The following is a 12,595-nucleotide window of genomic DNA, read 5'->3' as shown; positions in this document are numbered from 1 at the left end:
CACCAAGAAATTTCCCTTTCTCTTCTATGTTTGCACAGCACCTGGGGTTCAGCTTTGGTTTGGCCCTGCCTCTGCATGTAGGCCGCCCTCACGTGTCTGTTCCCTTTTGGGAAGTCTGAGGTCTTCTGCCAGCGTTCAGTAGGTGTTCTATAGGAGTTGTTCCACATGTAGATGTATTTGTGGGGAGAAAGGTGATCTCCATGTCTTACCCCTCCCCCATCTTGAAGGTCGCCCCTCTGATTAGCTTTGAGACCTATTGTCTCATCCATCTCAGTAGGGGGCATATGGTACTATTTTCTGCATTGGACAGGTGAGGAAACCGAAGCCCAGAGACTTTCTTACCTAAGATCACACAACAAGCTCATGTCAGACCTGAGGATTCCTAATTGGAGACCCTCTTGTTCCTATAGTTCAGGCAGCACAGTGGAGGAAAGGCAATTGGGTGCAGTGGTTAAGAGCACAGACTGTGGAATTTGACTCCCTGGGTTCAAATCCCAGCTGGCTGGGGGACAAAAAGGTGCTTATTTATCCTCTCTCCTTGGCTTTCTTCATCTCTAAATAAGTGCTGGTAATAGATGCCTACCATGTAGGGTTATTTTGAGGATTAGTTGAATGAGTACTGGTAAGGTCTCAGTGTCTTCCAGTAGAAGGTACTTAATACAGGTTGTCTATTGTTATTCATTTATGAAATAGTTATTGAGACCTACTATGCTTCCTCTCACTGGGGCTACATAACCCTTCACCCTCCATGGTCTGTTCCTAGCAGAGAGACTTCTGGGGGTGGGGGAACAACTCAGCCTTGGTCCCTGTGGAGAGCAGAGAGGCAGAATGAGGAGGAGAGGGGGGCAGAGTCCTGCTGCTTAGGGGCTGGACTGGGCATGGGGGTGGGGAAGGGCACCCTATGTGTTTCAGGCCATCTCTGGGTGACCCCAGTGTGAGCCTGCCAAGGCCTGCTCTTCCCAGAACCAGAGGGCATTGCCTGCAAAATGCAAGCTCCCCCGCCACCCATCCCAGGCTTTGCTGGGATGACAGAGTTGTAATTACCAATGCCAGGAGCTATTATTAGAAGGCAGATGTAGCTTTAGTTATTGTACTTAGTAGAGGCTGAAAAATGGGAGGACCAGGTTGCTCCAGAACTCACTGGGGCTGTGGCAGTTTTTTCTTGACGCTGCTGCTTCCCCTGGCCCTCACATTCCAGAGGCATCCCAAAGCAGTGTTGGTATCCTAGTGCCCATGCAACCGCCGGTTACTCAAGGGTGAGTTCCCAGGCATTTGGGGACCCTGCCCCAGCTTCTCCTTCCTCAGAGCTGTCTCTGACCACCTGCCCAATGAGCCCCAGAGGCCAGTGGAGGCAGGGAGGAGAGTTGCTGGCAGCCACGGAGTCTGGGTTCTCCAGGCAGCTCTGGTGAAAGGCTGGAGGGCCTTCTGGCCTCTGTGCAGAAAGGTTTAACACATGTCTAGAAACTAATATTCTTCTAATGCTTGTTTTTAAAATTTATTTATTTTTCGCCGCATTGGCTCTTTGTTAGTGCACGTGGGCTTTCTCTAGTGGCAACGAGTGGGGGCTACCCTTTGTTGCGGCATGTGGGCTTCTCACTACAGTGGCTTCTCTTGTTGCAGAGCATGGGCTCTAGGCACGCGGGCTTCAGCAGTTGCAGCACGTAGGCTCAGTAGTTGTGGCTCATAGGCTCTAGAGCACAGGCCCAGTAGTTGTGGCACATGGGCTTAGTTGCTCTGCGGCATAAGGGATCTTCCCGGACCAGGGATTAAACCTGTGTCCCTTGCCATTGGCAGGCAGACTCCCAACCACTGCACCACCAGGGAAGCCCCCATGGAAACTAATATTTTTTGAGCACCAGGCAAAATGATAGGTGCTTCCCCATAACGCCATTTGTGGTATTATTATTCCTGTTCATAGATGAAGAAACTGATCTCAGAGAGGTTAAATAACATACCTGAGATCACACAATGTGAGTCAAAGAGCTAGGTCTATCTGACTCTAAATTCCATATCCCGTTTTCTCTCCAGTATACTGTGGCTTCTGAGCTTTTTTGTTTTGTTTTGTTTTCCCCAGTGGAAACCTTCGTTCAAGTGAAATCTCACTACGGATGGTAGCTGTGCCGCTGGGGTCGAAAGGGGCACAGCTCAGACCGTGCTTCACACTCTGTGGTGGCTTCTGAGGCAGCTGCACCCCTTTTGGGGGCCCAAGGACAGGGACTAGGAGGCCTCTTGGGAAACATGGAAGATTCTGGAGGCCCCAGCAGGGTCTGCAGTGAAAACCTCAAGGCTTCTTTCCTGGTTTTACCCAGTTGGCCGATCCTGCAGGGTCTGGGACAGGACACAGGGAGAGGCTCTGATCACAGGCCTGCGTCGGGTCCACGTGGCCTCGGGTGGTGCTTCTCCTTTTCTGGTTGCCCTTCTCTTGTCTTGTGTGGGCCTCTGCTCCCCATAGAGCAGCAGCAAAGGGGAGAAGTATTTTGCAGGAACAGAGGACAAAGGCAGGCCTTGCTTAGTGCTCGTCTGCCAGCCACGGCCAGGAGCCAGGGCCCGGGGGAGGTGGAGGGGTGGGCTGGCCACACACAGGCAAAGCCAACGCTTTCCCATCCTTTGCAGTGAGGGTGGGAGGACAGTGGGGAGGGGAAGGACACTCGGCCTCCCCTTGGGCAGCTGGCCCACCCGCCCCCGGGGACCGCTGGAGACTGCTGAGGGCACGGCAGCGGGCTTGCTGCCGTGGCAGTTAGATCCGGCTGAGGCCACGCAGGCCCCAGACCACAGAGGAGCCATCAGTCAAGGCAGGCCGCAGGCAGGCCTCCCAGGCCCCCTCCTCCCTCCAGGCCCGCCCCTCCACACTGATAAGTGGCTCCTTTGAAATGGAAAAAAAAAGTTATAATTACAAGTCTCCTGTGCACGTTGCTCCGTCTGTCAGGAGGCAGGAGGAGGAAAGTGAAGCAAGGCCCAGGGTTGTGGTCACACGCAGTGCCTTGGCCTGTCCCCCTCTCTGCAAGGAGCTGCTCTGGCCCTGGTGAGCCACTCCCAGCCCTGCTCTCCCTGCCACCCCTTGGGGCCAGAGCTCCAACCTTCCTGCACCCCCAGCAGAACCAACCAGATGGGCGGCAGCAAAGCCCAGCTGAAGTGTGTCAGCACACAGGGAGTGGCCCGAGTCCGAAGGCGGGATCTGGGCGTCCTGGGTGGCTATAGCCCCTTTCCTTTAGTTCCGCGGTGGGTCCCGCTCTTCACGGCCCTCACACCCTGTTCCTGAGCTGGTGCTTCACGATCAGGTGCCTGAGGAAACTGAGACCCAGCAGGGCTTCAGCCAGCTCTCCCCAGGCTACACAGATTCTTAGCCTCTGGTCTGTGCCTTCTCAGACCTGGGCTCTTTCCAGTCTGCTGTCTGTGTCTTCAAGAGGACTGTGATGCTCAAAAACACCTCGGTGGAGGCTGCAGCGGCCACCGTCCCACTTCAAAGATGAATCCTCTGGGCTGTGACACTGTCACTTGTCTGGCTGTTGGGCCACCATTTCTCTTCCTCGGAATCAAAACGCCTCCCAGAATCCTGGGACTTTTATTTAACGCATCATAAATAAAATGCTACTAATTAATGGTTCAGATGTAAAGACTGGAGAAAGATGGAAAAATGTTTATGATAGATCATCACATGAAAAAAGGAGGAGCTAGGATTACACTTAGGGTGTGATGTAAAATGTCTCCCTCCCCCCAAAAAAGGCTCTCTATGTAGATAGTGTGGAAGAATATATTTTGAGATTTTTTTTTTTTTTTTTTTTTTTTTTTTTTTTTGTGGTACGCGGGCCTCTCACTGCTGTGGCCTCTCCCGTTGCAGAGCACAGGCTCCGGACGCGCAGGCTCAGCGGCCACGGCCCACAGGCCCAGGCGCTCCGCGGCACGTGGGATCCTCCCGGACCGGGGCACGAACCCGCGTCCCCTGCATCGGCAGGCGGACTCTCAACCACCGCGCCACCAGGGAAGCCCGGAAGAATATATTTTGATTGGAATGACTCTGGGTGATTTTTCCTCACTTTTATCTTTAAATTTTTTCTTTAATGAACATAATTCTAAAATAAGCAAACAAAAATGAGAGCATTTTGGGGCTTCCCTGGTGGCACAGTGGCTAAGAATCCGCCTGCCAATGCAGGGCACATGGGTTCAAGCCCTGGTCCGGGAAGATCCCGCATGCAGCGGAGCAACTAAGCCCGTGCGCCACAGCTACTGAGCCTGCGCTCTAGAGCCCACGAGCCACAGCTACTGAGCCCGCGTGCCGTAACTACTGAAGCCCACGCGCCTAGAGCCCATGCTCCGCAACAAGAGAAGCCACCGCAATGAGAAGCCCGCACACCACAACGAAGAGTAGCCCCCACTCGCCACAACTAAAGAAAGCCCGTGCGCAGCAACGAAGACACAACACAGCCAAAAATAAATTAATTAATTAAATAAAATTTAAAAAAACATTCGCTTTATTAAAAAAAAAAAAGTATTCTTCCAGAGTCCTGGCCACAACAGCTGCAGAGAGGGGGTCCAGTGTGGAGAAACAAAATCCACCCAGGGAAATGGAAGAAACCTCGTTCCTCCTCTTTTCCCTGGAAATAGGCTGATTGTAGTAGAGCCTGGACCTACTTCCTAAAGGCAGTTGCAGAGCATATAATTGCTAAGCCCTTCATCACACTTCAGGGAGTACATCCCTCACATTCACAGCTGCCTGTGAATGAAGTGGATGCTATTTTCTTCGTGCCGGTTTCGCAAATGAGGAAACTGAGGCCTGAAGAAACTGGGTAACCAGCCAAAGTCAACAGAAATTGAGGGCTGGAGTGCACTGCTCCTCTTAACCACCTGACAGCTGTCTGGACCCCGGGGGCCTCCCTCCACCTTCCTAATTGCCTACCTGTCCACCTCCAATCCTTCTGCAGGGGTGGAGTTCGTGGTGCCCAGGACCGGCTTTTATTGCAAACTGTGCGGGCTGTTCTACACGAGCGAGGAGATGGCAAAGATAAGTCACTGTCGCAGTGCTGTCCACTACCGGAACTTACAGGTAACCGGCGGCCTTCCTTGCTTAGCGCCCGGGGAGGGTGTGGGCAGTGCTCTTTGGCCTCAGTTTCTGGGCGTTGCTGTCTCCTTCCATCTCATGGAAAACTCCTCCTGTTCTCTCAGTCCTGACTCCACCAGGTGGCTCCGTATGGTAGCTGCTTCCCACGTGCTCTCAGAGCATCTGTCTCCACCTTGGTACAAAGCATTCTGTTTGGCTTGGGTTTTTTTTGTAACTGCCTCTCCCTCTAGACCGAATGACTTGTTAGTGTTCACCTGGCCCCTGGTTGGGTCTGGTCCCTTTTCACCTGGATGTTCCAGATGCAGATATTTCTCTATGTTTCTCTTCCCCTGTGCACTATCCTCGTTTGCTAGAATAAAACCCACTATTGTGTTCTATTGAAATGTCCGTGCATACTGCAGCTATTATCACAGGCATACCATGGACCAGACACTATTCTAGGCACTGGGTAGACAACAACAGAAAAAGTGGACAGCAATCCCTGCCCTCATGGACCTTCCGTCTAGCGTAGGAGATAAGCAAAAAATAAAATAAGTACGTTTCATAGTATATTAACCGTGGCACATAAAAATACCCTATATACCATATTTTAACTAATCTAAGGTGCCATCAGTGGTAAGCCACACCACTATTTTTTGATATCAACAAGGAAAAAATGTTACAAATTAAGTGGTGAGACTCCATCAACTGTAAAATGCATCTCAATTTCAGAACTGTTAATTGTGTGGAAAAAACACTTCTTAAAATTACAAGATATAGCAATATATCCTATAATATATACCTATATAATATATAGCATGTTAGAATGTGATTTTCATATAACTTCTGGCATAAGCTCGGGATTAGTAATGTAATACAAATCATGGAAGATCAGACACTCAGGGAGAAGTATATCAAGGCACCTCCTGTTTTTACTACAAGAAATCAAACTACATTTTTTTTTTTTTTTTGCGGTATGCGGGCCTCTCACTGTTGTGGCCTCTCCCGTTGCGGAGCACAGGCTCCGGACACGCAGGCCTAGCGGCCATGGCTCACGGGCTTAGTTGCTCCGCGGCATGTGGGATCTTCCCGGACCAGGGCACGAACCCGTGTCTCCTGCATCGGCAGGCGGATTCTCAACCACTGCGCCACCAGGGAAGCCCCAAACTACATTTTTGAGGCACAAGGCCTTGACATTAGAACACCCTTGGGGTAGCAGCATGCCCTAATTCCAGAGCAGGCATTACTATCAGTTTAATTGTTAAAGAATGGCTGCTCTGGTGGTTCTTAACTGGAGATGTGAACCAAAATCTCCTAGACAGTGTTTCAAAAGTATTTATACTATGGGCTTCCCTGGTGGCGCAGTGGTTGAGAGTCCGCCTGCCGATGCAAGGGATGTGGGTTCGTGCCCCGGTCCGGGAAGATCCCACATGCTGCAGAGCGGCTGGGCCCGTGAGCCATGGCCGCTGAGTCTGTGTGTCCGGAGCCTGCGCTCCACAACGGGAGAGGCCACAACAGTGAGAGGCCCACGTACCACAAAAAAAAAAAAAAGTATTTATACTACTTAGGCCAGGTGTTCAGGAGAATTTGAGAACTTTCTCAAATATGTAATTTGAGAAAGTTCTCCAAATGATTTGAATGTGTACCCCAGTTAAGAAAACTCAGATGTGGGCCAGTTCTCTTGTTTTGTAATTGAGGAAACTGGGGCCCAGAGAAGCCAAGGATTTGTCCAAGCCTTGGATTTGTCCAGGGCCATGTAGATGGTGAGTTACTAGGCCTGGGGCCAGATTGCCTGATTCTTAATCCCTTTCCTCTTTTCACTCTACTAAGCTGGTCTTGCAAACTGAGACCCATGTCATGGCCTGGGTCACCATCTGCAAGGGACTGTCCTTGGCTACGCCCAAACTCAGGTCATTTAAGCCTCTTGATTTCCCTCTGGAAAGCCGCTGTTCTATGACCAAGGAAGCCACGAGGTCTGGGGCCCAGGTCACAGCCTCTCCTGGGGGCGGGCAGTGACTTGGCCAGGCCAAGGGTTCAGATTGGGCTACCCGGCGCCAGCCAAGGGCAGCTGTCTACCCTGAAGACATCATCGTCCCTCACCCCCAACAAGATTAAACCTCTAGAACCGCACGGCTGGATGGGGTCTTGAAGATCATCCGGTCCTGATTTTCCCAAACCTTGGTCTTCACACAAGCTGGAATCTTTTTAAAATGTAGCTTCTTGGACCTACCCTATACTTGCTTATTCATTCTCTCTCTAGCGTGGGGCCTGAGAATCTGCATTTTAAAAAGTCTTTCCAGCAGATTATGATACTTCAACATGAGAACCTGTGATCTCATCTGGCATTCTTGGCTGGATTGTATAGCCCCCAAGGAGACACACAGCTCAAGGTCACCCAGGAAGGTAGGAAGAGTGAGTGCAGACTTGCCAGGGCCTTGAATTCTAAACCCTGTGTTTTTTGCAGGGCAGCCGACTGCACTATGTTCTGGGCCTCCGGGCCAAACCCCCAGGCAGACTCGCCTCCCCACAGCAGACCATTCCTGTGGTCCCAGGCATGTCAGGTCCAGATGCTGGCTAAGCCCCTTACGCCCACTAACTGCAGTTCAGGTTGCCCTGGCGCACCTGTCCTGAAGATGGGAGCCTCCATCGCAGGCTACCCAGATAGGGTTTCTTCCTATCTGGGAAGTGGCCTTGACAGAATGTCTCCGTCCACCCAGTCACACCCACTGCACCACGCGCCATGTTGCACGTGTGAAAAGGGAGAAATTCAGCCCCAAGTAGCAGGTGCTGGCTGACACCTAAGTCAGGCAGCTTGTAAACCTAGCATCCCCAGGAGGCCTTGAGGTAGGAGTCGGGTTGTTCTTTGAGGCAGGGTAGAAGGAACCTTCATTTTCTCTCTGCAATCCTGGCTGTACCCAGTGCTGGTCATGCTCTGAGAGAACCCACCAGAGTGATCGGAATAGCAGGTAGAGTCAGCGCTAGATGGGAAAACGAGACGCCTGCTCGGTCCAGTTGGTGGCACCCCCACCCGCATGCCTTCCCTGAGACCAGGTGGAGGAGAAACCCGGCCCTCCATCAGCAGCCTGGCCCGGAGAGATCCACGGTCTGCCCTTCTCCCCGTCAGTCTCACCCACCACTCAGAGCCAACCACAGTCTCTCCTAAAGACAGCAGGTCGACCCCGTCACCTCAAGCACATCATCTTGTCTGACCCTCAGAATCAACCCTGGAGGAGGAAGGAGGAAGCTCTCATTTCTCCCATTTAACAGTTTCGGGTCTGGAGCTGGGAAAAGATGAGTGACTTTCCCCAAATCAGACAGCTGGTGCCACTAGTGACAAAGGGCGACATTGCTGAGTGTCTGTTCCATGCCAGGCAGCGTGCTCAATCGTTTATGGTACCTCTCTTGGACTTCACAGCAACCTTATGCAGTAGTTACTATATTACTCACACTTTACAGTCGAAGATATTGGAGAACTTGCCTGCTGAAAGCTAGCATTTGAACCCAGGTTATCTGATGGCAAAGCCCACACACCTGACCACTGCGGGGGACTTAACCCTGCTGACTCTTAATCCAGTGCTTTTTGCACTGCCCTTGGCTGCCCCACCCATCAGAGGATATGCAGCTGGGGCACCAGGCATTTTCCGGTTCCACCTCACTGCATTGAATCCAGAATCCCAGGAGCAGCCCGACAGGCTCGCCGAGTCGGGCTGGGGGCCAGCGGGAGCAGTGAGTGCCCTGGGGCGGGGCGGAGGTAGCCCCCCACCGTGGAACCTCCGAGACACTGAGGCTGCCAGCCTGTCTGCTGGAGTCTCCAACGTCAGGCTGCGGTTTTGTCTTTCACAGTCGCTATAGGACAGAACTGCTCCCCTCCCCACCCTTCCAGCCTCCCTCTCGTCCCTTGGCCTTTTACACGTGATGTGCTGCCTGGATACTAGAAATCTTTCTGGAAAACAAGTAGAGTTGTTGTGAGCATTAAATGAGTTTATAGAAGAAAAGCAGTTAGAATAGCACTTGGTCTGGGATAAGGCCTACGGATGTGTTTGCTATGGTTAGGTTCTGTACTTTCTTCCTTCTCTATGGGTCATTTGTGAACTAACATAAAGGGGGTGGAGCTTATCACTTAGCATGAGTCCTGGAGCCCTGGAAACATCTGGGGAGGAAGAAGAGGGGTCCCACCCACTGGGCAAGGTGATAGGAGAGGGGGCCGAGGCACACCCCCCTTCCTCTCCTACCAGCTTACCACTCTCTCTCTCTCCCCCCGCCCCGTCTTTGTCCCACAGAAGTACTTGTCCCAGCTGGCCGAGGAGGGCCTGATGGAGACCGAGGGGGCAGGCAGCCCTCGGCCCGAGGACAGCGGAATCGTGCCTCACTTTGAAAGGAAAAAGCTTTGACATCCCTGCCACTACTGCAAGCGGGGAGAGGAGGGCCCGAGAGGTGGGGCCTTCCCGCCCTCCGGGACAGGAACTAAGGTCAGAGAGGAAGGAAGACCAGGCAGGCCACGTGGCCTGGGTCCGTCCTCAGAGACTCATGAAATGCCCCTGAAGCATCTGCCGGAGGCCTCACCGCGGTGTGTCCAGCCTGCTGAGGGGGGGTCGACTCCTGTTTCCTTCAAACAGCCTTTCAGTTCGCTTCTCTCTCTTCCTCCCCATCCCCCCCTCTCTCCCTCCTTCTGTGCCCAGGGTCATTTCCATTTTCGTAAAATCCAACTTCTCAGGGAGTTTCACAGTGTTCCGATTCTTGATGGGATAGGACAGGTCAAGCCAGCCTGAGTCTTCCAAAAAAAAAAAAGAGAGACTCCTGGGTTGAGAACCACGCCAGTGAACCTGGAGCAATTTCTCTGCCTGGCATCCTGTGTGTGTGGGGAGCTGAGTCTGGTCCTGCAGTCCTGGAGGGGGGGAACCCTAGATAGTCAGTGGGGCAGAAGATGGGAGTTCCTCCAGCTGGACCACCTTTCTGAAAAGCCCTGGTTTTCATAACTCTTTAATCCTCTCTGTCGTTCTAGAAGCCCACCAGATTCATGCCTTAAAAGAAAATTTGAGGAGGAAAAGAGCCCTTCATTTTGGAAGCTCTGATAAGTTCCCCCAAGATGTATTTCCTTCCTCTTGATTTCAGGAGATGCCAGGGTTTGTTCTACTCTGGACAGTGCATTTGGTCTAGACTCACTTTAAGTAAAAATGAAAACAGAAGCATCTTCCCCCTCCAGTTAAAACAGCAGAAGGTCAGGGCTTCCGTTGAAGGTTGGCCTCCCAGCTGTAAATGGTTGGCTTGGGAGACACCAAAACGAGGAAGTGGCATCCGCCCTTGACTCGCCCTTTGGGGCCTACACTCTGGGCTCCAGCAGCCTCACAGCGGGATGGTTTTTAAATGGTCTCTTGGAGGCAGGGGACCCAAATGAGAGAAGACTGCAGGGCTGAGGAGCATTTGAGGGTTGCCAGGTGTTTGTAGGTGGACCCATTCCAACTAGGCAGAAGGTCAAGGGCATCTCAGAGTTGACCCCGTGTGCAGACTTTGATATTAAATGTTACGCAGCACAGAGCTCCTTCCCACCAGGCTCTGCCATACTGAAAGGTCAGTGGCTTCAGGCCCCAGACAGAACAGGCTGCAGGGTCTGCCATCCGTTGGAAGGGTCTGGGAAAAGGTGCTGGGGGGAGATGAGGCTCAGCTGCAGCCCTGGAGAAACCCTTGAGAAGGTCAGAGGGGAGCCTGGTGCTACTTCGTCAAGCTGAGACACTCGCCCGGAGGCGGCCGCCCCAGCTCTGCCCCGGGAGACGGTTCCTGTTCTATTCCTGACCAAAGGCAGGCAGACTGGGTCGAGATTGTGTGTTTTATTTTAATTTTTTGCTTTTTTCTTTCAATGGTAGATAAGACTCTACTGTGCATTCTGTCCTCTGCACTAAAGGCAGAAGGTAGAGAGATTATCTGAGTTGGACACTGACGTTTTATCAGTGAGGAAACTGAGGCGCAGAAAGGAAGGAAAAACAGAACATGAGAGGTTCACGTGTAAACCTTGGGGCAAGTGGTCGCTGGCAAGGAGACAGCTGTTGGGGACCTGTGAAAGGGTCAAGAGTTCAGGCGAGCACCAGAGGCAAACAGACCAGCTTGGACAGGTATAGGGAGAGGCTGGAGGTAGCAGGGAACCTGAACCTGGCATCAAGCAGCTGGGGCCTCAGCAAAGGTGAGTGTCTCAAAGAGAGTAGAGTTTGAAAGTGGTGACTCAGCCCAGACCTGGTCCCCTGGCTGACTCCTCTGTTTTTTTACCTGGTGCTCTGGAAACCCACCTCCTCCATTTTTCGGAAACCTTTGACCCTGTGTGTCTTCCTTCCCACTGGTGGGAAGTCAGGAGACAGCTCTCTGGCCTCCTTACTGAACCTTGCTGGGAAAAACCTAAAGGCTAAAACTGCATTTTCAGAGATGCTGGCAGTCTTTTCTCCCAACAAAGTGGAAGCTGACCCTGCCAGCTCATCCCCCAAGCAGCGTTTCCATGGAAATCTGGATGGCTGTTCCAACAGCTGAATTCCCTAGTAATGTAACAGCTCCCTTGCTGATAGACTGACCTTCCCCATATCTTAAAGCTGGAGAATGGCCCTGTGAAGGAGAGAAAAGAGGCTCTTTGCAGTCAATCAGAACCTTGAGTTTAAAAAATCATCTAAGATCCTTTTTTTGTGTGTATATATATATTTATTTTTATTTATTTTTATACAGTTCCATTGGCATAGTTTCAACCACTCTATAATTTGCACTTTTTATTCCTACGTGTGTCATACACAACGCAGTATTAAAAGCAACCAGGAAAATACTGATTTTTTTTTTTTAAAGCTTTTCTTCAATGTTTGTTAACCATTTCAAAATGTCTCCCCGAAAAGGTTGTTCAAGAGCAACTGCTGCCTTGAGCAACAAATTTATTCATACCCCGGTTAACATAACAAAAGGCCTGTATACTTTCTCTTTATCGTAAACACCTGAAATAAAGTGTGTCCATAGAGTATTCCCAAAGAATTTGGTAAATTTGATGTTGGTGTGAGCAGCAGCTGTTAGTATCAGGGTTTCCCTGGACACTCTGAGGCTGTGATCTGTATAAGTATAATGTGATCTGTTCAAGTATAATCTTGTACTTGAACTGGACCAGAGTTTGACTTTTGAGCTTAGGAAAAAAAGAAAAACATTAGTTCATCTAAGTTTGAACTTGTAAAGTATTGGAATTTGTTGAGTGTCCCATAAATCGTCACCACTCTTCCCGATCTGTATAACTGACCGCAAGTGTTTGTTTTTACAAAAGGAAAAAAAAAAGATTTTTAATAAAGAGAATTTGAAAGCCCTCGAGTGAGTAGCCATCTGTCACACAGGGATCCCTCAACCTTTGGCTGGAGGATGCTCAGCGAGCACAGAAGTTGGGATTTGGTCCCTCTCTGAATCTAGAATGTTTCTGAAGAGTTGAAAAAAGAGGACACAAGAGGTTCCACTCAGGCCTCTGGGGGGATCAGAGCTCCTCAGGGGTGAACCTCCAGGAGGGTTGAGTCTGGGAAAGTGGGGAGCTGCTGTTCCCCACCGCAGAAGGGTCAG

The 12,595-nt window shown here is 51.2% G+C and overlaps 1 protein-coding gene across 9 annotated transcripts in view; it reads left to right on the top strand.

The window, feature by feature from the left end:
• Nucleotides 1-12,355, top strand: part of RBM20 (RNA binding motif protein 20) — a 209,131-nt gene extending 196,776 nt beyond the window's left edge. For all 9 annotated transcript variants that reach the window (XM_067024692.1, XM_059054897.2, XM_067024697.1 and 6 more), the window contains 2 exons: nucleotides 4,920-5,041; nucleotides 9,316-12,355. In XM_067024692.1, the coding sequence (XP_066880793.1) occupies nucleotides 4,920-5,041; nucleotides 9,316-9,426 (233 nt within the window). In that variant the 3' untranslated portion in view covers nucleotides 9,427-12,355. The remainder of the gene's footprint in view (nucleotides 1-4,919; nucleotides 5,042-9,315) is intronic.
• The last annotated feature ends 240 nt before the right edge of the window (nucleotides 12,356-12,595 follow it).

The sequence above is a fragment of the Kogia breviceps genome, chromosome 2 (genome assembly GCF_026419965.1).
Source record: "Kogia breviceps isolate mKogBre1 chromosome 2, mKogBre1 haplotype 1, whole genome shotgun sequence".
Lineage (NCBI taxonomy): Eukaryota > Metazoa > Chordata > Mammalia > Artiodactyla > Physeteridae > Kogia > Kogia breviceps.
Note: the sequence above shows the minus strand (reverse complement) of the source record. Positions and strands in the feature narration are given on the sequence as shown.